Consider the following 24,769-nt stretch of genomic DNA (forward strand, 5'->3'; position numbering starts at 1 on the left):
TCATGAGGGTAGCAGCTATATTCAATGTCATCAGAAAGCACATGCAGCAAAGAAGAACCAGATTCAAGAAGAATTTGTTAAATGAATGAACCAACCTACACAGAACATTTTTTTTCATATTACAGTTGGATTGACCAAATCAACAGATGAAAAGTAGAAAGGGTTTCATTATGCCAAATTATTTTTATAGCCCCTCCCTGAAGATTCCACCTCGCTGAAGAAACTGACTGGTATATTCTATCTCTGTATTTGTACTAGGTAAATAGGTCTGTGTTAAAGAGTAGGCACATTTTAATTCTTTATTTAGAATTATATGGGACGGCAAACCAGATTTAACATCAAAATTTGATATTTTTAGGCTTTTTGCAATTTATTCAACCCAAACATAGAAGCACATTATAACTATTGCATAATAAGTGATTATTATTAGTCATTTTACATAGATAATTTATAAACCTTGCAACCAGTCTTTGGGGTAAGAGCTACTACAATGCCAATTTTACAAATAAAGGGAACAAAACTGAAAGTATCTCAGTAATTTACCTATGTGACAGAACTAGAATTTGAATGATCCTTCTCGTAAGTGCTTTCTATTATCATCTCTCAAATACTTGAACGAATCAAGTATCCACATCAATTGTTATATTTCTATGTGATACTTTTGACTATTATTATCTAAAAACTCAAAGTTATCACTGAAGATATATATGTGTTTACTAAAAGCTATTGTTCTATTATATGCTTGAGAAATGAAATTTTAAAACAAAGCCCACTTCTTTGATAAGCAACTGAGAAATGAATTTTTAACACACGATTTTTCATCTATTCTGGAACTTAAAACAGAATCCTTAAAATATGCTTAACAATATTGCAGTTTTTTACTGTTTTCAAAAGGTATATTATCCTAGAATTATTTCCTGACACATCTAGCCAAATTGAAAAGTGTCCTCCCCTGGCTTCCTACAGAAGTGCCTATGCACCTCGTTTATCTCCTCATAGAGAAGATTGTGATTTCTGTCTCATCAGGAGACCGTAAAGCCCTCAAGGGCTAAGCTGTAATCATATCTCTAGCTCATGTTGTTGTGCCTAATGCATATTTGATTAAATTGATGTACCCATCTATTGCTACAATTGTAAGAAAGTACAGAGTAATGATTGCTCTCCATACCCTTTGGGCAATACCTGTTTAGATAACATAGAATGTAGATACGCAATGTGAGCCAAGAGAAGCCAAACTGCTTTGCCTGAATGAGCATGGACTGAGAGCCAAGTCTACTTTGCAACCTATTCCCTATTTGACAGCCTCTCAGTCAAACCATTAGTTGGGAAGTCTGGGCTCTAGTTGTGATTCTGCCAATAATTAACTGTCAGTAATTAACTTCTAGTAACTAAGTGTGTGACCTCAGGTAAGACCCTTATCAATCTAACCTGGTCATCTTTGTCATCTGTAATATGAGAATAGAGATCATTACATGGTTCTCAATTTTAGGGTTCACTGCAATGATTTTGAGAGCTTATCAAATTACAGATTCTCTAGAGACTAACAGTGACTAGGTCTGAAATGACCACTTGCATCAGGGGTCAAAGGAGCATCTGTGCATTGAAAAAACCTTAGACTAGACAACATTCCTTTAGGCATCTTTGGGCTGTCACCGTCACCATTCTTAGATCCCTCCTTACCCACTGTCCTTCCGCTGTCATCTCTTTTATGCTCCTACAGTGGTACATTTTCACCATTTCTTTTCTTTAATTAGCATATGCCAACTGCTTATGACAAGATGCATATTAATCAGGGTGCTAGACTATCAAAAGTAAGTACCCTGTAGTCCCAATTAGATTACTGACAAACTACCGTATATGCTCAAGTATAAGCCAACCTGAATATCAGCCGAGGCACCTAATTTTGCCACAAAAAAACTGCATTAAAAATGTGCTGAAAAAAACTCGGCTTATACACGAGTATGTACTAGTTAAAACTGTAAATGCCAGAACTAAAAATAGGTTATTGCATGTTTAAAATTAAACATGCTCACTAGTTAGCGTGGGGCTTTGCTGTCTTGATTAAAGGAAAGGAAAAGACAAGTGACCAGAGGTTGACAGGGAATGACAAACGCAGAGACTGCTGTTATGATAAAAACCTAGAAAAAGCAAAGGGATAGCACAGTAAGTTCATGATGAGTCAAGGAGTTCTTTCTTTGAATTAAAGTAAAAGTTTTGTCTTAATTGTAGTGCTCTAAAAACCTCCAAGACACATTTTGGTTTCAATTTGTTGTATACTTAAGCTTAGACTTTTTACAATAACTGATTTCAATATGTCAGGTTAAAAAGATCAAATTAAGAGAAACTTGTCGATTTATTTTTATTCTTAAACTTTCCAATGAAGTTGAAACAAATGAAAATATCTTTATAGCTTGAGGGGTTTTTACAAACTTAACACTCCCACCTAATTAACACCTATACAATGAAACAATATTATCACCACCCTGGAAGTCCCTCTCATAACCCCTCCCAATCAATTTTCTAATATTCCCATATTTGTACATCATAGTTTTATACTATGCATACCAGTGATATATAGTTGTCTGAGTATAAGATATATGTACTAAATGTATATTATTATGTCTGACTTCTTAGATTTAGAAGATTCATCAATATTGTTATATGTAACTGTATATTGCTATTCTTATTGGTATCTAGTATTCCAATGTACACATATGCCACAACTTCATTATTCATTTTACAACTGATAACATTTGGATAGTTTCTGTTTGGGTCTAATAGAATCAGTGGTGCTATGTACATATGTACACCTTTCAGTTAGGAGGTGGAACATCTGGGTCTTCAGGTATGCACAGGCTCAATTTTAAATCATAATGCCAAACAGCTTTTCAATGTGGTTGCTCCAATTTATGCTCCCATTAGCAAAGTACGTGAGTTCTAATTGCTCCACATTCTCCCAAACACATGATATTTTCCACCTTTTCTTTGGAGCTATTCTAGTATATGCATCGTGATATTGTATAAGAGTTTAATTTGTAGTTTTACCAGGGTTAATAGAAAACATTTTATATATGTATTGACTAGATAAATGTGTATATGAATATATAGCTAGATCCTTTTTTGTTAGGATATTTTCAAGACTACCCATGTAAAATCAGTAGAGGAACCGATGGCAATGATCGACACATAATCACACACACATCCCCTTCAGGGGGATGGACAACAGACAATGTGGGGGAAGGAAGACATCAGTCAGTGTAAGATATGAAAATAGTAATAATTTATAATTTATCAAGGAGTCACAAGGGGGAAGGGAGGTAGGGAAAAAAGAGGAGTTGATACCAAGGACTCAACAGAAAGTAAATATCTAGAAAATAATGAGGGCAGTACATGTACAAATGTGCTTGATACAATGGATGCATGGATTGTTATAAGAGCTATAAGAGCCCCCAATAAAATCATTACATAATAATAATAAGAAATTACCTTGAGGGATATCTTTACAAGGAGAATATTTCTTCTTTACAGTAACACCTTTAATTTTCGCATGTCTAGTTCCTGGCGATGCTCTAATAATATAACACAGGTCTGTTGTCTTTGAAGGAATCTGAAAAACCAAAAGAAAAGCAGAGAGAGCATTGTTTCCATAGATGTTGTATTTGTATGCTGTTTTATTTGGAAAGCAAATCATCTAATTTGCACATTTTGTACATCTTAATAGCAAGCATTTAAAAAATCATATTATTGGGGGCTCGTACAATTCTTAAGATCATCCATCCATCCATCCATTGTGTCAAGCACATTTGTACATTTGTTGCCATCATCATTCTCAAAACATTTGCTTTCTACTTGAGCCCTTAATATCAGCTCATTTCCCCCCTCCCTCCCTAGTCCTCTCTCCCTCATGAATCCTTCATAATTCATAAATTATTATTTTGTCAGATCTTACACTGTCCGACGTCTCCCTTCACCCAATTTCCTGTTGACCATCCTCCAGGGAGGAGGTTATATGTAGATCCTTGTAATCTGTTCCCTTTCTATCCCACCTTCCCTCCACCCTCCAGGTATCCCCACTCTCACCACTGGTCCTGAAGGAGTCATCTGTCCTGAATTTCTTGTTTCCAGTTCCTATCTATACCAATGTACATCCTCTGGTCTAGCCAGATTTGTAAGGTAGAATTGGGATCATGATAGTGGGTTGGGAGGAAGCATTTAAGAACTAGAGGAAAGTTATATGTTTCACCATTGCTACACTGCACCCTGACTGGCTCATCTCCTCCCCGTAACCCTTCAGTAAGGGGGTGTTCCAGTTGCCTACAGATGGGCTTAGGGTCTCCACTCTGCACTCACACTCATTTACAATGATATGTAAATTGTTCCTTGATGCCTGATATCCGATCCCTTAAACACCTCGTGTTCACACAGGCTGGTGTGCTTCGTCCATGTGGGCTTTGTTGCTTCTGAGCTACGATGGCTGCTTGTTTCTCTTCAAGTCTTCAAGACCCAGACACTATATCTTTTGATAGCTGGGCACCATCAGCTTTCTTCACCACATTTGCTTATGCACACATTTGTCTTCAGTGATCATGTAGGGAAGGTCAAGCATTTGTTAAATGCTTATTACAAACACCAATTTCCTTAAAACTATTTCTTAATTTAATACTCACAAGGAACAGGCAAGGCATATTATATTACTTCCATTTTATGAATGAGAAAATGTAGGTTCAGAGTGGTTAACAACTGACTTATGGTCAGAAATCAAGCAAAAGTAGAGCTGAAATACAGGCATTCCAAAGCAGGAAAGAAAATTTGTATGACCTTCAGAATAAAAACACAAATGTAAATTTAATTTTGGGCCAAACATTGCAGTTCCTTAATTTCCCAATCCTATTAATTTTGACAATTAACCATCAAGTAGACCTTCCCCCAAATAAATAAAATCCAGGTCTTCCAGTGCATAAAAGTGCTTAGAAATAGTACATGCTAGTCTGGATAGAGCAGAGGTTGTACACTGGTGCAGATAGGAGCTGGAGGCACAGGGAATCCAGGGTGGATGATACCTTCAGAACCAGGGGGTGAGGGGTGATACTGGGAGAGTAGAGGGTGAGTGGTTTGGAAAGGGGGAACTAATTACAAGGATATACATGTGACCTCCTCCCTGGGGGACGGATAACAGAGAAGCAGGTGAAGGGAGACGCCGGATAGGGCAAGATATGACAAAATAACAATCTATAAATTGTCAAGGGCTCACGAGGGAGTGGGGAGCGGGAAGGGAGGGTGGGAAAAAGAGGACCTGATGCAAAGGGCTTAAGTGGAGAGCAAATGCTTTGAAAATGATTAGGGCAAAGAATGTACTGATGTGCTTTATACAATTGATGTATGTACAAATAAGGATTGTTATAAGAGCGGTAAGAGCCCCTAATAAAATGATTTATTAAAAAAACAATTGATGTATGTATATGTATGGATTGTGATAAGAGTTGTATGAGCCCCTAATAAAATGTTAAAAAAAAGAAATCGTGCATGCTTATCAAAGACTCCTTCCATTTTTAAATGAAGCTTATATTAAAAAACTCTTGCTATAAAATTCACATTACCTCTGTGGTGTACATTTGCTATTTTCCTACCCAGCATTCAGTTTCTAATTTTCTGGTGCTAGTATCCTGAGTTTTTTTGGGAGACTCTACCCCACTCTCTCCCTGTTCTCAGGTAGGGCTGATTTATATATATATATATAAAGTTTGTGGAAGAATTCCATTATCTTTTAATTCAATTTTCATGAATTTTTTGAATATCCCTTGTACTTATGCATACCAGGATAGACCATTAGATCCAGCCAGCTTAAGCAATCAACATATTCTATACCACTAGTTATAGTGACTGGTTCAGCCATGAGACAACACAGATGAGCTGACAGAAAGAAGTAACTGGCTAGAGAAAGGACAAGTGTTAACTTGGGCAATATACAGTATGAGAACGGCTGGTAAACAAATGATAGAATTAGGGAAAGAAGTTGGGAGGTTTGCAAGCGTTAAAGCAATAGAAGTGAGCAATGTTATATGCATACTCCTGCAATAACTGTGATCTACAAGTCGATGTATGTCTAGAAATGCAAGTTGACCAGGTATAGAAGGATGAGCGGGCATATACTCACAAATATATATATTTAACAGAAGAAATTATGTGTGTGTTTACCTTTGCTGCACAAATATCCATAAATTTTGTGGAGCATGTAGGGGACAAAGTATTGAAAACTTCCTAGACATAACCAAACCCTTTGAGGGAATGAGACACTGTGCCGGGGGGGGAGAGGGGGCAGAACCACGGTCTTGGGGGAAACAAGGACAAATGACATAACATAATTCACAAAGACACTGCTCTACATTCTACTTTACTAAGTAGAAATTAGGGTCTTTTTCTTTTAAATCATTTTATTGGAGGCTCTTACAGCTCTTATCACAATCCATTCATTCTACCATTGTGTCAAGCACATTTGTACATATGTTGTCATCATTAAAAAATATTTTATTGGGACCTTGTTAAACTTTTATCACAATCCATACATCCATCCATTGTATCAAGCACATTTGTTGCCATCATCATTCTCTAAACATTTTCTACTTGAGCCCTTGGTATCAGCTCATTTCCTCCCTCCCTCATGAACCCTTGGTAATTTATAAAAAAATTTTCATGTCTTAAACTGACCGATATCTCCCTTCACCCACTTTTCTGTTATCTGTCCCCCTGGGAGGGGGTTATATGTCGATCAGTGTGATCAGTTCCCCCTATCTCCCCACCCCCCACCTTCTCCTTACCCTCTTGGAATTGCTACTCTCATTATTGGTCCTGAGGGTTTTATCTGTCCTAGATTCCCTGTGTTTCCAGCTCTTACCTGTACCAGTGTTATTCTCTGGTCTAGCCGGATTTGTAAGGTAGAATTGGGGTTGTGATAGTTTGGGGAAGGAAGCAGTAAAGAACTTGAGGAAAGTTGTATTTTTCATGGGAACTATACTGTACCCTGAGTGGCTTATCTCTTCCTTGTAACCCTTCTGTGAAGGGATGTCCAGTTGTCTATAAATAGGCTGTGGGTCTCCACTCCATCCTCCTCCTCATTCACATTGATATAATTTTTTGTTTTGGGTCGTTGATGCCTGATACCTATCCCATCAGCACCTCATGATCACACAGGCTGGCGTGCTTCTTACATGTGCGTTTGGTTGCTTCTCAGCTAGATGGCCGCTTGTTTTATCTTCAAGCCTTTAAGACCCCAGATTCTTTATCTTTTGACAGTCAGGCACCATCAGCTTCCTTCACATTTGTTTATGCACCCATTTTGTCTTCAGTGATCTTGTCGGTAAGGTGAGCATCACAGAATTCTGGGTTATTAGAACAAAGTATTTTTACACTTAGGGAGTATTTGAGTAGAGGCCCAAGGTGCATCTGCTACCTTAAAATTTAACATATAAATATATGTACATAGATCCATTTCCCTATCATATATATTTACATATGTACGTGCCTGTATTTATACCTCTATAAATGTCCTTTGTCTTCTAATTATTTCCTCTATTTCCTTTTACTTTCCTCTTGTCCCATTATTATGTTCAACTGTCATTTGGCTTTTAGCAACTGGGGTTTTAAAAGCTCCTGAGGGGACTTGTAAGGTGCAACTGTCTTGTCTCTAATCCAGAAAAAAAGGAGAGAGATGAAAATCAAAAGACACATGGAAACAATTGGTGAAAGGGACTAATGGATCATGAATATAGGTCTCCATAATCCTGACCAGAACTAGATGATAACTGGTTACTAATACCAACTACTACGAAAAGGATCATATTAAATGGTCCTGGATATAGTGGGAGAAAAGCGTGCATCAAAAGTACAAATCACTAGAGACCAGACTTACTGGTCAGATAAAAATTGGTGGGACCTCTATGACCATGCCGCTTGTCACCCTTCAGGTCTGAAACTGAACTCACCATCATGGCTCAATTTTTTAGCCAAACAGTAGACAAATCTATAGGAGAACAACAATACTAGTGGGGTATGCACACTTTAGAATAATGAACCCTTTAAGATCAAAAGGGCAGCATTTACACAAAGGTAAACTCCAGAATGTTATGAGAGATGGAGCAGAAAACACAGGGAAGAAGTGGATTACGTGATGGTACATTGTAGGGATCGCCATGAATTAGATGAAACAAAATGGGTGTAAGTTTTAAATGTTTTTAAAACTGTTGATCTATTTTGTAAACCTTCACCCAATTCACAGCACAAAAAGTTTTAAAAAATAAATAGAACTAGAAAGTACAATTGCAAAGAGAAAAATAGTGAAATTAAAAAGTAAAACATATTTTCTGTTAATAAGAAAAAATAAAAAATAAAATGGAAGCATAAAGAAAATGAAATGAAAATAGGATGGTAGAAATAAGTTTGTTTAAAAAAAAATGGTGTGAGGCAGCATCTGACTTCCTCTACCTTCCTAAGGAGGGAAGAGAGGAATCAGCGTCAGCCCCAGGCAGATTCCCATGAGACAGACACACAGTTCTGACACACCTCTATCTTCCAACCTTTTAACCAATTCTAACACCAACTATCTCTCCCATGGCACTCTCTACTACTCTGCTGAGTTTGAGAATTCATTGCAATCACCACAACTCAGTGTAAAGAAAACAAAACCCTCACACTGGATCAATAACATTATCATGATAAATGAAGAAAAAGAAATTGTCAAGGATTTTATTTTGCTTGGATACACAATCAATGCTCATGATTATCAGTAGTCAAGATATCAAATGGCACATTTCATTGAGCAATTCTGCTGCCCAAAACCATTTTACAGTGTTAAACAAACAAACCTTTGAAGGCCAAGGTGTACCTGAGCCAAGATATGATTTCATTTGCCTGTTACGTATGGAAAAGGCAGACAGTGAGTAAGGAAGAAAAGAGTACTGATGACTTTTAACCACAGTGTTGGGGAAGAATATTGTTTTTGCCATGAACTACTAGTAGAATGAATGACTTTTTGGGCAAAAGTAGAGCCAGAATTCTCCTTAAAAGTGAAGATGATGTAACTTAATCTCACAAATATTTGAATATGCTATCAGGAGGGACCTGTCATTGAAAGAGATCATGCTTGGGAAAGTAAGTAGACAGTTACTGAAGAAGAAAAAGACTCTCAGTACCAACTTGATCTCAACTAACAATGGCGACATTGCCAAACATTGACATGGACTCTATCTTGAATAAATGAATAAAGCATAATATCAGCCTTAAAAAGTCCACAATCCACCAGTATGATAAATAGGAAATTAAACAAATGATTGTACGATAAACTAAACCAAATGACAACAACAAACCCACTGTCATTGAGTAAGGCTATATTCAACTGTATAGGAGCAGAAGAGCAGACAGCCTATGCATGATCGCTAAGTCCTATAACAGAGGTGCAGACTTTTTTTTTCTTTTTTTACATTTTATTAGCGACTTATACAACTTTTATCACAATCCATACATATACATACATCAATTGTATAAAGTACATCCATACATTCCCTGCCCCAATCATTCTCAAAGCATTTGCTCTCCACTTAAGCCCTTTGCATCAGGTCCTCTTTTTTTTTTTCCTCTCCCTCCCCATTACCCCCTCCCTCATGTGCCGATGGTAATTTATACATCGTTATTTTGTCATATATTGCCCTATCCGGAGTCTCCCTTCCCCCCTTCTCTGCCGTCCCTCTCCCAGGGAAGAGGTCACATGTGGATCCTTGTAATCAGTTCCCCCTTTCCAACCCACTCACCCTCCACTCTCCCAGCATCGCCCCTCACACCCTTGGTCCTGGAGGTATCATCCACCCTGGATTCCCTGTGCCTCCAGCCCTCATATGTACCAGTGTACAGCCTCTGCCCTATCCAGCCCTGCAAGGTAGAATTCGGATCATGGTAGTTGCGGGGAGGAAGCATCCAGGATCTGGGGGAAAGCTGTGTTCTTCATTGGTACTAGCTCGCACCTTGACTGATCCATCTCCTCTCCTAAACCTCTCTGTGAGGGGATCTCCATTGGCCGACACTTGGGCCTTGGGTCTCCACTCTGCACTTCCCCCTTCATTCAATATGGTATATATATACATATATATATATATATATATATATATATATATACACACATCTTTTTTTTTTTTTGCATGATGCCTTATACCTGGTCCCTTTGGCACCTCGTGATTGCACTGGCTGGTGTGCTTCTTCCATGTGGGCTTTTTTGCTTCTGAGCTAAATGGCCGCTTGTTCACCTTCAAGCCTTTAAGACCCCAGACACTTATCTCTTTTGATAGCCTGGCACCATCAGCTTTCTTCACCACATTTGCTTATGCACCCATTTGTCTTCAGCAATCCTATCATGGAGGTGTGCAGCCAATGGTATGATTTTTTGTTCTTTGATGCCTGATAACTGATCCCTTCGGGACCACTTGATCACACAGGCTGGTGTGTTCTTCCATGTGGACTTTGTTGCTTCTGAGCTAGATGGCCGCTTGTTTATCTTCAAGCCTTTAAGACCCCAGTCACTATCTCTTTTGATAGCCGGGCACCATCAGCTTTCTTCACCACATTTACTTGTTCACCCACTTTGGCTTCAGCAGTTGTGTCGGGAGAGTGAGCATCATAGAGTTCCAATTTAATAAAAGAAAGTATTCATGCATTGAGGGAGTGTTTGAGTAGATGCCCAAGGTCCTTCTGCCACCTTAATACTTAATCTATAAATATAGACACATAGATCTATTTTCCCATCCTCCTATATATATTTGCATGTCTTTGTCTAGACCTCCATAAATGCCCTTTGACTCCTAGCTCTTTCTTCCATCTCCCTCGACTTTCCTCCTGCCCTACTAGGTGCAGACTTTTATTAGAGCGACAATGATTGTTACCTAATCCATGTTGCAGTTAGGGAAAAGGGAATTTTCCCAAAGGAGGCGTTGGTGGAGACCAGCCTTTTAAAAATCTTTACAAATAAGTGCTTCAAGTGCTCTTTGCTTTCATTCAGCAGGTTCTTTCTATAGTCCAGTTTCTCAGATTATTTGCTCAGCACATATAGATAGAATAAATATAGTGAAAGGATACTACTCTGGCCACACCTTTTTCTATATGTGGATTTTATACCAAGAAAACTACTTTAGAAAACAGAAAAAGAAATAAAAGTTGACCAGTGGCTACCATGGGTGAAGGAAGAAGAGTTTTTGCCAAGGGGGCATTATGTTTATGTCAATGGTGGTAGAATAATTTGGAAAAAGGCAACAATAATGGTTGCATAATTTAATTGATGGCACTGAAATACAGATGTAGAAGGTGCTGAATTGGAGAATGCTTTGCTCTGTATATTTTTCCCCACAGGTAAAAATAATAGTAATTACACCAATAATGAGTATAAGGTAGAAGAAAATATGCAAAAATACTGTGGTAATGACTGTATAACTCTCCTTGATATGTTTCAACTACTGAATTGTATGATATATTGAAGAAGTACCAATAAAAGTGGTAAAAAAGAAAGAAATAACAGACTATTAATTGAGTTTATATTTTAAAAACATCACTCAGGTAATAGTGTAGTGAATGAATTAGAAAAAGAGAAGCTATACCAAAAGCCAAGATGACAATTATAAGGCAACTTCAGAGCTATAAGAAGCAATAAGGGGCTGGGCTTAGGCAGCAGCAAGACTGAATTGGGATAGTTGGAGACCAATTTGAGAAATTGAGATGAGTAAACATAGGATAAGGAAGATGAAAGATATATGTTGAGAAGAATGCCTAGGTACCAGGTATAAGGTATCATGCAAGAAAAAGATATGTGTGTATGTATGTGTATTTGTATATATATATATATGTATACACACACACACACACACACATATATATATATATATATATATATATATATATATATATATATATATATATATATATATACCATATTAAATGAAGGGGGAAGTGCAGAGTGGAGACCCAAGGCCCAAGTGTCGGCCAATGGAGATCCCCTCACAGAGAGGTTTAGGAGAGGAGATGGATCAGTCAAGGTGCGAGCTAGTACCAATGAAGAACACAGCTTTCCCCCAGATCCTGGATGCTTCCTCCCCCCAACTACCATGATCCGAATTCTACCTTGCAGGGCTGGATAGGGCAGAGGCTGTACACTGGTGCATTTGAGGGCTGGAGGCACAGGGAATCCAGGGTGGATGATACCTTCAGGACCAAGGGTGTGAGGGGCGATGCTGGGAGAGTGGAGGGTGAGTGGGTTGGAAAGGGGGAACTGATTACAAGGATCCACATGTGACCTCTTCCCTGGGAGAGGGACAGCAGAGAAGGGGGGAAAGGGAGACTCCGGATAGGGCAATATATGACAAAATAACGATGTATAAATTACCAAGGGCACATGAGGGAGAGGGGAGAAGGGAGGGAGGGGGAAAAAAAAGAGGACCTGATGCAAAGGGCTTAAGTGGAGAGCAAATGCTTTGAGAATGATTGGGGCGGGAATGTATGGATGTGCTTTATACAATTGATGTATGTATATGTATGGACTGTGATAAGAGTTGTATGAGCCCCTAATAAACTGTTTAAAAAAAAAAGAATGCCTAGTTTTCTAGAATATACAGTGGCCGATACACAAAGATAAAGGACCTAAGAGGAGGAAAAGTAATGTTGAGAAGGGGTAAAAAATGGAAGATAAAAAGGATGATAATAAATTCAATTAAAAATACTTTATTTGAGGTGCCTATCAGGAATCCAAGTAGAGATAGGCATGTAACATAAAGGTGTGTGTAAGTAAAGGGGAGTAAGAGAGAAATGTGGGCTTAAAGGTATAAGCCTAAAGATATAAGGTACCCAGAAGGTATGAAAGGGATCCAAAAGAAAAGTGAAATGCTATTATATATAACATTTATATTGCAACTCTGTCTTGGTCCCTGAGCATCAGCAGCAACTGCCAAAAAACACTAAAAATAGTCTGTATTTTTATTCTGAGTTTTTTAAAAAAAGAAATCAATCCATACATCAATTGTATCAAGCACATTTGTACATACAGTATGTTTCTATCATCATTTAAAAAACATTTTCTTTCTACTTGAGCCCTTTCCTCTCCCTCCCACCTTCATGAACCCTTGTTAAATGATGTTATTATGTTTATATCTTATACCATCCGCTGTCTCCCTTCACCCACGTTTCTGCTGTTTCTCTCCCCAGCCGGGAGGGGGGAGGTGTTAGATGTCAATCATTGCAATGGGCACACCCGCTTTCTCCCGCAACCTTCCTCCTACCCTCCCTCATGGTATCACTACTCCCATTATTGTTCCTGAGGGGTTTATCTGTCCTGGATTCCTTATCTGTACCAATGTACATGCTCTGGTCTAGCTGGATTTGTAAGATAGAACTGGGGTCATGATAGTGCGGGGGGGTGGGGGAGGAATATTGTATGTTTCATCAGTGTTTACTGTACTCTTGCTGACTTGTCCCTTCCTTGTGATCCTTCTGTAAGATGTCCAATTATCTACAGATGGGCTTTGGGTCTCTACTCCGATCCCCCTCATTCTCATTGATATGATTGTTCTGGGTCTTCTGATACTTGATACCTGATCCTATCGACACCTCTTGATCACACAGGCTGGTGTGCTTCTTCCATGTAGACTTTGTTGCTTCCCTGGTAAATGGCCACTTGTTTAGTTTCAAACCTTTAAGAACACCAGACACTGTATCATGTAATAGCTGGGCACCCTCAGCTTTCTTCACCACATTAGCTTATGCACCCATTTTGTCTTCAGTGATTGTGTTGGGAAGGTGAGCATCATAGAATGCCAGGTTATTAGAAGAAAGTGTTCTTGCATTGAAGGAGGACTGGAGTAGAGGCCCAATGTCCATCTGCTACCTTAATCCTTAACATAAAAATATATGTACATAGACCTATATCTACTTTGTTACATATTAATATATTTACATATGTACATGCCTTTGTTTAGACCTCTATAAATGCCTTTTGCCTCCTAGTTCTTTCGTCTATGTCCTTTTACTTTCCTCCTGTGCACCTAACATGTTCAACCTTCATTTGGCTCTCAGTAATTCCTCTTGGTTACATTGCACTTGATCAATCCCCACCAGGCAATCTACACCCTCCTTGCCATTGATTTTAGATCTCTTGTTCTGTTGTCCCTGGGTTTGTTGGCTCCCCCTCCTTTACCCCCACCTCCTCTCTCCCATGTCCCCCCCAAAAAAATGTCAGTCCAATTGTTTTCTCCTCTGGATTTTTTATCCTATCTTATATAGGCAGAAAAAAACCCACAAAAATACAAAAACAAAACAAAGCCTATACATAGTTCCAGGTCTGTCTGCTGACCCTTATGTTTTCTGATTGGGTCTGAAGAGGTGCCAAGCCCTGACCCCTGAGTCCAAAGTTTATTTTTGTGATTCCTTAGGGAATTCATTGTTTTGCTCGCCTTGCTGCTCTGTAGCATTCCCTTCCTCATGTTATGCCCCAGTGTGGGAGGATCAGATCAGGCACTGTTGCCTTAATGTGTCTCAGGTGCTGCTTCCCATAGTGTTTTTGAATGTGTGTGTGCGTTGTATGCTAATATGATGATTGCTCCTACGACTGCTGTCTTATGAATTCTAACTCATAACAATCCTATAGACAAGGGGGATTCAAAGAGTTTGAGGGAAAATTCCAACAGAAATACAAGTTGGTGGCTTCTACAAACAAATTTCTTTTGTCTCAAATTCAGGGTGCCTACTCTGAGGACGGCTTTTTTTTTTTCCCTCTGTTGGCTCTGGAGGAAGGCCCTTCTCTCTTCAGAGCTTCTGTTTCTGAATGATCTGCATGTGGCTTGTGTTTGCTCTTCCCCCATTAATGCTTGCTTGTTTGCTTGTTAATCTATCCTATTTCAAGAGATCCACTTCAAGATACACTAACGCTGCCTCATTAACACAACAAAGAAAACTCAACACATATTTCATGTGACACAATCCACTCCAGTAAATGACAGCTGATACTCTCTGAAAGCTTTCCAAGTTGCAATCTTTATAAGAGCAGACCACCAAGTCTTTCCTTCCTCGGACTGGGTGGTCAGTTTGAACCCTGGTGTCACTCAGTGCATAAGTCATAGTATCACTCCCCTCGTGGATCTCCTCCTGGATATTGTTCTTTGCTGCTTTGGGATTCATATGCCTCTGTAGTCACAAGCCTGACGATTTTTGAATCATCAACCTCCAGCCTAACATACAGACTTGAAACTTGTATGCTTCTAGAACAGTCTGAGCCATTTCCTTCAACAAAAACAGACATATACAAGCTTCACTGGCTTTGCTTCTCTAGAGAATCCACCCTAAGACCATTACTTTCCGAACTTTCATGTTCCCTACCACCTCTTTTGTCTCCATGCATTTCTGCTAATGAGACAAACGCAATCTTTTAAAAACAATTTAATTTATTGGGAGCTCTTACAGCTCTTATCACAATCCATACATATATCCATTTTGTTAAACACATCTTTACATATGTTGTCATCATCTTTTTCAAAACATTTTCTTTCTACTTGAGCCTCTGGGAGACAAATGCAATCTTTACAAAAATCAAACAGAGTCTGTCCTCCGTGTTTCCCACTTGGAGATGCTGCGTGGAAGCTGGAGCCGTACCTTCTGCATGGCCACTACGGCCAGTTGAGTCCCTCAGGTGAGAGCTGCCCCCAGGGCTGTCCACCCACCAGCTGCAGCCCCAGATAGCGACCACAGCAGCCGACGTGGCTGTGGACTCTGCTGTAGGGCACACACTGGGCCATGCCATCACTGGAGACTACAGTGGGGAAAGTGGCGCTGAGCCCGCCAGGCCTGACTGACTTCACTTACCAGGAGCCTCAGGGAGCCCTGCCAGTGTACCAGCAGCAGCAGCAGCAGTTTGGTCCTTGCCACTATGAGATGAAGCAGGTTTGGGAGTGTGCCCAGAACCAGGGCGACCTATAAGCTCTGCAAGGGTTTCAGTGAGATGCTGAAGCAGTGCAAATTTGCAAATGGATTGGCCTAATCACATTCAGACCGAGGATCTGGGAAATTCATCTTTCATGACCAAGTTAATTTAGCATAAATCGATAACTGATAGTAGCCATGTAATGTGTACAAGTTAAAGCTCTTCTCCATCATTAAATTAATGACTTCCTTGCTTTCAGAATCACCTTGGAAGAAGGCATTCTTCTGTATTGGGGGCTGGGTTTGTATGGTCCCCTTAATCTAGCTGTTGTGATATAATTAATTGAAATGATTAAAATAAAGTTATTTTCCTCAAAAAAAAATCGAACGTAATGATTCAATGAAATCATTCACTGATTGAAATGTCAGTGGGAAGATAGAGATGCTGTTTGGAGTCTTCAGCAGGCCCCTATATGTGAATAACAAAATCCCTTAAGATTCTGAAGCAAAGCTATGCCATCATCTGTTGAGAGCTACCACAGTCAAGACAAGTGATGGGTTCTGATGCATAACCCAAACTGAACTGCCATCCAGCAAATTCTGACTCATGGCAACCCTAAAGGACAGTGCAGGACCACCCCAGTGGGTTTCCCAAATGACAACTCTTCACAGAAGTAGAAAGCCTGAACTCCTTCCTCCCCCTCACCTCACTCCCCAAGCAGTTGGTAGTTCCAAACTGCCCTTAGAAACCCAATATGTAACCACACCACCAGGGTTCCTTCTGGCTCATAGCAACCATATAAAAAACTAAACCAACTTCCATTGAGTCAATTCTTACTTATAGCAGTCCTCTAGAACAGAGTCAAAGTGTTCCTTAAGGTTCCTGAGAATATAAATAAATCTTTAGGAGAGCAGAGTGCCTGGTGGGCTTGAATCACTGACCAATGCTTATCTCACAGCACCTTCAGACTGGAGTAAAACTGCTCTGAAAAGTTCCCGAGGCGGACAAGCAACAGAAACGTGGGCAAAGGAAGACAGTGAATGGTGTGAGACATGAAAATAATATTTTATAATTTATCAGGAATCTCTGAGGGTGGGAGGGGAAAAGGAGTTGCTAATACCATGGGCTCAAGAAGAAAGAAAATGTTTTGAAAATGTTGATGGAAACATATGTACAAATGAGTTTGATACCATTGATGTATGGATTGTTATAAGAGATGTAAGAATCCCCAATAAATTGATTTAATTAATTACAAAGTTCCCGGACTGGAAATCTGCCTGGCAGCAAACCACTGAAGGGTTAGAACTACAGCTTTTTGGTTACCAGTCCAAAACCTAAGTCACTGTGCCCCAGGGCTCCTACTGTGCTCCTGTAATGGATTACATTGTAGATTAATACACATGGCTTTTCTATGCACTGGGAAACCCAAAACTCAAATAACTGCTTGATTTTAGTGGTCTGGAACCAAACCCACAGAATTGCCAAGGTAGACTTGTACAGACAAAAACTGACTGGAGTAGAATACTATTTCATGCTCTTTTTATTTTTTAATTTTGCTGTTTTTGAGAATATATCCAGCAAAACATACACTAAATAGAAAACCTCTCTATACATCCCAAACCTAAAGCATTTGAGTTGTGGTAAGCTAATAATCTTTATATGAGATAACTATAACCATGTAGAAGTTATTGCCTCAACTAAGTTAGACTCCTTAAAGTATCTAAGAATGTTTTATTTTAATCGTTGATTAAAAAAATTAAAATTCTACCTTACTTGAAGAATCTTCTTGAAAACTTGACATTGGAAAAATTTCATTTGAATTAACATAATTGCTGACATTTGGATATAGTTCATCTTCAAAAGAGGCTTTTTGCACTGAAGACAAATCAATCTACAAAATAATATATTTCTCTTTTGAGGAATATGTTGCGAAAGCAATTACATTCTACGTAATCAAAGGAAAGGTGAAGATATTATCTCTTTATACCTTTCTTGTGAATTTGATAGAGAAACAAGTTCATCAACTTAATATCTGATGTTTGTAAATAGTTCTTCAAACATTCATATTTGGGGAATAAATCAATCTATAAAGAAGAGGTACTTTGCACTGAACATGAGAGACTTTTATTATTTTTTTCTAGTTATTTATTTTGAGAGACTTAAATCTGTCTCTAATATAGAACTTTCTCCATAGTTCAAGATGTACTTTTCTATCTGATTAGTAATGTCACCACAAATGTCTGACTCAAAATAAAAACATATAAAACGAAATTCATGATCTGTACTCCTTGGATGAGGACTCTAGGAAGTTTTGGTATATTGACCTGCTAGACTAAACTAGGGTAATCTGGTTTGAACCTACAGAGACCACAATGTAAGTGCAATCAGTTTCACTGGTGGGTGGGGTGGGGCTGGGGATATGCCTTTGTCTAGCTCTTCTTCCTCTTAGGAAGACCGAGCAATTCACACCTATCTATATGTTATCTTGGAATAGTTGTGGAGAGGTCATGCTAATCTAAAACTGTGGAAAACAAAAATCTCCCAAAAGTCTTTTGGACAGACAGTCTTCTTTAGAGTGACTAACCAAGGACAGTCAGCTTGTAATTAAGCTCCCTTGGTGGTAATGAGCTGTTGGAATGTATCAGACAGCAAGCAATTAGTCTCAGACTCATTTGGGACCTAAGGGGGACTTTAAAATATCAAGCCATTAAGTGTTCTCAAGAATATTTGTTAAAAAAAGATACTGAAATTTACCATAGAATAGAAAAAGAAATACAGGTAGTCCCCTACTTATGACATATTTGAGTTACAACAAACCATACAAAGGACCATTTGTTTTGCCTTCACATCTTATCATAATATAGACATACTACATAGTGTTATAATGTGTAATTTGTTAATATTATTCTCAAGACATTCTCTAACAGAAATCCAATAATCAAAATTTTAAAGAAACTGATAATAAAAAATGATGAGGAAAAAAAAGATGTTTGACTTGGATTACAACTGACATACACTTTTTAAATTTCAAATAGCAAACATAAATTAAATGTGAAAAGTGAAATCACTTTATAGAAGAAAAAATGAAACTGTTAGAGTACTGGAAAGTGTGTGAGCAGAGAATTAACAAACCCTTCTTCCCAGTATGAGAATCTGTCTTTGGTTAACTCTCTAGCCCCATTCTCCTAGGACCCGATAGGAGTCAACTGTAAAGATGTCAACTGTGCTAGCAGGCAATATTCCTGGACTGGTAAATTTTTATCTGTACTGAGGAATATCTATAAATGTAATATAGGTAAACTATGAAATGGCACTATTCGTAAATACTGTAGAAGTTGCCACACAGTGGGTTTCATTGAATGCAGTCATTTTAATTAGGCATGTCCCTTGAGGAGAACCTAGAAACTAAGTGTTGTAACAAGGAATATTGACTCCTGTGGGTAGAATGGTTTCTGTGCTTACTGGACATCCATGACATCTCCTTGCTCCTGAGCTGTCCTCATAGAGATATGTAAACTGTGAGAGGCCTGCTCCCTTGCTGGCAAGTTCCATTCCTAGTTCTTAGTTCAACCTAAGAATAACCCTGATTGGTGTTGCAGTATCCCAATCTTTTTTTTTTCTCTTACATTCCATACTGTATACGGAATACTTGTAAAGAAAATGTGAGTAACATGAAGACACAGATGTCATCCTCAGCAGCCAATCTCTTACTGACATGACAAAAACGTTTAAATGAGAGGGGAAGGAGTCAGAAAACAGATATTACAAGTGTCAAATGTTAAACTTACCATAAAACCACTTGTCTGTGAAGATGGAGTACTTGTTAACACGCCTCTGGTTTTCTTAACAGGAATCGTGAAATTTGTTTTCTATCAATGTTGATAAATGTCGGAAAGAAAAAGGTACTTTAATACAGCAAAACTACTATTTAAACTGGTAGAATACATTGTAATGTGTCATATTAATGTCGTACAACTGCTATTTTGACATAATGAAATTGAAGAGTGCAGAATTCTTTAGTAGTTAAGAGAGATGGAATCACTTCCTTCAAAGTGTACAGAAGGATATGTCAGGAAACATTTTGATATTTTTGTTTAATAAAGAATTCTATGACTTTTAGAGCAATACTTGTAAAAGTAACCTTAGATAATTAGTTTAAAAGACATAAGATTACGTGAAGTAGAGAACCAGTCGAAAGGTCTGAGGGGCCGGCCCCAGTCCCAACTACTACATGGGCACCTACTTCTCCCCCAAGAAGAATTTATTTCAAAGGATGGTGTTGAATCTGCAGCTCCGGGAGAGGGACATATCTGCTAGGAGCACACGGGAGCAGATAAAGGGAGAGGAGTAGAGAATGGAGCACATCCTGGCCCACCAGGCCTTAAGGACGATGTTCCCGATTAGAGCAGCCAGTCCACAGAGAGGATCACATGGCCAGCCCGACTATGAGACACATGGAAGAAGCACACCAACTTGCGCGACCATGAGGTGTCGAAGGGATCAGGTATCAGGCACCATCAGAACAAAAAATCATATCATAGTGAATGAGGGGGAGTGCAGAGTGGAGACCCAAAGCCCATTTGTAGGCAACTGGACATCCCCTTACAGAAGGGTCTCAGGGAGGAGACGAGCCAGTCTGGGTGTGACGTAGCAATGATGAAGCATATACCTTTTTTTCTAGTACCTAAATGATTCCTTCCTCCCTCCCCCCACCATCATGATCCCAATTCTATCTTACAAATCTGGCTAAACCAGAGGATGTACACTGGTACAGATAGGAACTGGAAACACAGGGAATCCAGGGCAGATGATTCCTTAAGGACCAGTGGTGTGAGTGGCAATACTGGGAGAGTGGGCTGAAAAGGGGGAATTGATTACAAGGATCTACATATAACCTCCCTCCCTGGGAGATGGACAACAGAAAAGGGGTGAAGGGAGACATCGGACAAGGCAAGATATGACAAAATAATAATTTATAAATTATCAAGGGTTCATGAGGGAGGGGAGAGGAGGAGGGAGAGGAAGAAATGAGGAGCTGATACCAGGGGCTTAGGTGGAGAGCAAATGTTTTGAGAATGATGAGGTGAATGAATGTACAAATATGCTTTATACAATTGATGTATATATGGATTGTGATAAGAGTTGTATGAGTCCCTAATAAAATGATTAAAAATACATAAAGATATTTTCATCTATAGAAAATAACAAAAAATTATAAAGTAGGATGTAAACTTATTTTCTACTTTTTGAAGCTATAAAGAGGCAGACAAAGAAAAGATGCATAGAGAAATAGGTGGACAAAGTAAGATGGGAGCAAGACACAAAGCAAAGAGGAAAAAAAGACAAGATCAGAGACATAGACCAAGAGAGAGAAGAGAGGAGGGAAGGGTGAAGATAGTAAAAGACAGAAAAACAAAGAGTGGAAGGAGATCAATGGATGTATGTATGGATTGTGATAAGAGTTGTATGAGGCCCCAATAAAATTATTTTAAAAGGAAAAATAAAAGATAGGAAGGAGAGTGAAGAGAGAAGACGAGATTGAAAGCAGAAAGAGGTAGCAAGAGACAGAGAAACATGGAGAATCAATGACAAAGACAGGCTGAATAAGAGATACCAAGACAGGGAGAAGAGAGATAAAATTTGAGACTGAGAATAACAAAAACAGGATGAGCAAAGATGAAGACACAAGTAGAGCCAGAGCAAAGAGAAACAGTTGATAGAAACAAACTAAGAGACAGGGACATATAACTTTATTTCCAGCAATCAATTGACTTTTCAACTCTTGAGTTTCATGAAACAAGTGTTCTTCCGATTAATATCGTTTTGAACAGATGTTTATTTCATGCTACTAAGTCTAGAATCCAAACACTGAGATAAAACTTGAATATCTCAGGAAAGTTTGTCTGCTCTCTTTTGACTTCTTTCCCTCCCTTTTGCATTTTGGTTTTAAATCTCTTAAATTATGTATTGGCTCAAGATAGAACCTGGAATACAGTAAAATCTTGGGTTACAAACTTCCCAGTTACAATAACGCATGGCATACTTGCCCTTTGAGGTTATGTAAATTGGCCCTAAATTTAAAATGATTGAACCAACTTAAAAGTTCTTCATCAAAATCACCTTCACTTGCTGCATGTGCATGTATTTAAGGGAGAAAGAATATTAAAGGACAAATTTGTTTTAAATCTATTCAACTAAAAGAATGTTCCTACTGCATTTAAGGTAACATCTCCTAAATAGTTTCCATTTTCATAGACAAATAAATACATATTAATAAGAGATGTCTATTTTTCAATAGCTAAAAAATGTTTGAAAGAAAAAACAAGTTATATTTACTTATATAGATGTTTTTATCATACAATAATCTACCTATAAGAAACAGAAAGTCTGCTCTAAGGTCATCAAGAAGCTGCCACTATGACAGTGTATCGTTTACTAATTCCTACACTGAAAACTGTAAAGTCTGTTGTCCAGTGACTGCTTGTCTGAAGTTACATATCTTCTTTTGTACTTCCAATATACATCTATAATATTATTCAATGTTTAAATATATTTCAACATAAATGAGGATGGCAGTTTAAGGTGGATCCTGAAAGACTGGCAGGACTTGAGAAGAAGGGTTATATGTGGGAGAAGGGAATGAAGTAAAACAAGTGTCAGGTATAACTCAAGCAAAGGAATGGGCAAGGTATGTGGCAAAAGAGTGAAATACCATTGGCATCTTGCATGAAAGGAGCTTTGGTGGCTGAGTAAACACAGGCCAGCTGCGCATGGGAGAAAGATGGGATTTTTTCACTCCGGTACAGATTTCTAGCCTTGGAAATCTACAGGGACAAGTCTATTTTGTCCTATAGGATTGATTTGAGGCAAAATTGACTGGATAGTAGTGAGTTTGGTTTTTGTTTAATGATTAAGATGTTGAGCATCTTTTCATGTGCTTTTTGACCATTTATATATCTTCTGTAGAGAAATATCGGGAAGTTCTAATATACTCTAATTGGTTGGTAGTTCTATATAAAGAGAGAATCACCTACTAGGGATACAGCTTTTGATACGCGAAATACAAACGAGAGTATAAGAAAAACTAGTTAATGTGAAATGTGACAAATGTAGATTACAACTGTTGGTATAGACGGAATTATGTGAGTGAGTAATCAGTGGAAAGTGAAACTGCGATAGTAGGTATAGAAATCATGAGGAACTGAAGAGGGAAAGGAAGTGTAGCCAGTATGGGGAGGATTTTTTATCATCTCAGGTTAAAGACATGACATTCAGACTAAGTTTAACTATGTATCTCCAGGCCACAGGAAACTTCAACTGCCTAATGAATTTCATTTAGGTAACTTCTTTCTTCCTTTCATCATTTACATTTTATTGGTAACTGTCAAGTAGTCAATTGTAAGTCATAGTCATACTCTCATCATAGAATAAAACAATGCTCAGCCCTGCACTGAGATGGTTAGATTTTAAGTAAACTTGATGTGGGTGAAGCTCAACCAATCAGTCAGATCACAGTCTGATGACACCCCTTGGGAGGGGGGTGGCCTTTTGTATGAGAGAGACCTTAAGCAGAACCAAGCCTTCTAATCTAGCCCCTTTGCCTTCTGCCGGACTGAATCCTACATCTGGGTTACAGGAGCAGCAGACTGACAACCTTGGACTCATACAGGTCTGCATCTACCTGTCTGTGACCATTGTGCTTCAGCTTCCTGCTTCCAGTTCATCATCTTGCAGTTACACAAGTAAGAAGAAGCCTCCAGCTTACATCTGACCTATCAACTTGAATGAGACTGGGCTTACTTACTTCTAAAACCATGTAAGACATTTCTTGATATAAATCTCTTTCTATATGTAAAAGAGGTGCCCTGGTGGCATAGCGGGTTATGTATCTGACTGCTAACTGCAAGGTCAGCAGTATGAAACCACAGCTGTGGGAGAAAAATGAGGCTTTCTGTTCCTGTAAAGAGGTATAATCTCTGAAACAGGAGCAGTTTTATCCTGCTCTAACAAAGTTACTGTGAGTCAGAAGCTACGCCATGGCAGTGAGGTTTTTTTTGTTTTATATATATATATATATATATATATACACATACACACACACACACACACACACACACAAACATCTCTGCTTTCACTTTTCTAGAGAACCCAACCTAACACACGCACAAACTTCACAATCACTGATATGTTTGAGACCATTATTGCAAGCACTGTGTTGTGTAATCTATTCTTCTCTAGAGAACGCTGCCTAACACATCTATCTTGTTGAGTGTCTTCTTTTTTTGTTGATCCTCTACCGTACCAAGAATGATGTCCTCCTCCAGGAACTGGTCCCTCCTGATAACATGTGCAAGACTTGAGAAGAAGTCTTGTCCTCTTCACTTTTAAGGAGCATTCTGACTGTAGTTCTTCCAACACAGATCCGTTCATTCTTCTGGCAGTCTTTGGCATATTCAATAGTATTGTCCAACAGCATAATTCAAAGGCATCAATTCTTCTTTATTATTTACTTCATTATTTACTGTTCAATGTTCACATACATATAAGGCAAGTGAAAATGTCATGGCTTGAATCAGGTATAGCTTAGTCCTTAGAAGTGATATCTTTAAGAACAAATTTCAAAGGGTTAGGAAATGCTGCCTGTGGTAGTTACATATTTTCATGTCAACTTGATATATAAAAGTGTAGGGGTGGAGTCTAGATGGTACCTCTTTGTGGGCATGGCCTTTTTAAAAAGAAGGCCCTAGGAACCTCCCCTTCTTTCTCTGCCTTCACCTTCCTACTAACGAGTCATTCTGAGGCCTGCCAGAGCCCTGGAGATGCATCCAATTCCAT

At 38.6% G+C, this 24,769-nt stretch overlaps 1 protein-coding gene and 1 pseudogene across 1 annotated transcript in view; one reads left to right on the forward strand and one right to left on the reverse strand.

The window, feature by feature from the left end:
• MEIKIN (meiotic kinetochore factor) overlaps window positions 1-24,769 on the reverse strand; it is an 89,502-nt gene that overhangs the window by 22,918 nt on the left and 41,815 nt on the right. Inside the window, exons 9-11 of the mRNA XM_075542681.1 lie at window positions 19,723-19,803; window positions 17,703-17,825; window positions 3,487-3,607 (exon numbers count right to left, since the gene is read on the reverse strand). Of these exons, the coding sequence (XP_075398796.1) occupies window positions 3,487-3,607; window positions 17,703-17,825; window positions 19,723-19,803 (325 nt within the window). The remainder of the gene's footprint in view (window positions 1-3,486; window positions 3,608-17,702; window positions 17,826-19,722; window positions 19,804-24,769) is intronic.
• LOC142440985 (coiled-coil-helix-coiled-coil-helix domain-containing protein 2 pseudogene) lies at window positions 15,641-16,051 on the forward strand (annotated as a pseudogene).

Source organism: Tenrec ecaudatus, chromosome 2, assembly GCF_050624435.1.
Source record: "Tenrec ecaudatus isolate mTenEca1 chromosome 2, mTenEca1.hap1, whole genome shotgun sequence".
Lineage (NCBI taxonomy): Eukaryota > Metazoa > Chordata > Mammalia > Afrosoricida > Tenrecidae > Tenrec > Tenrec ecaudatus.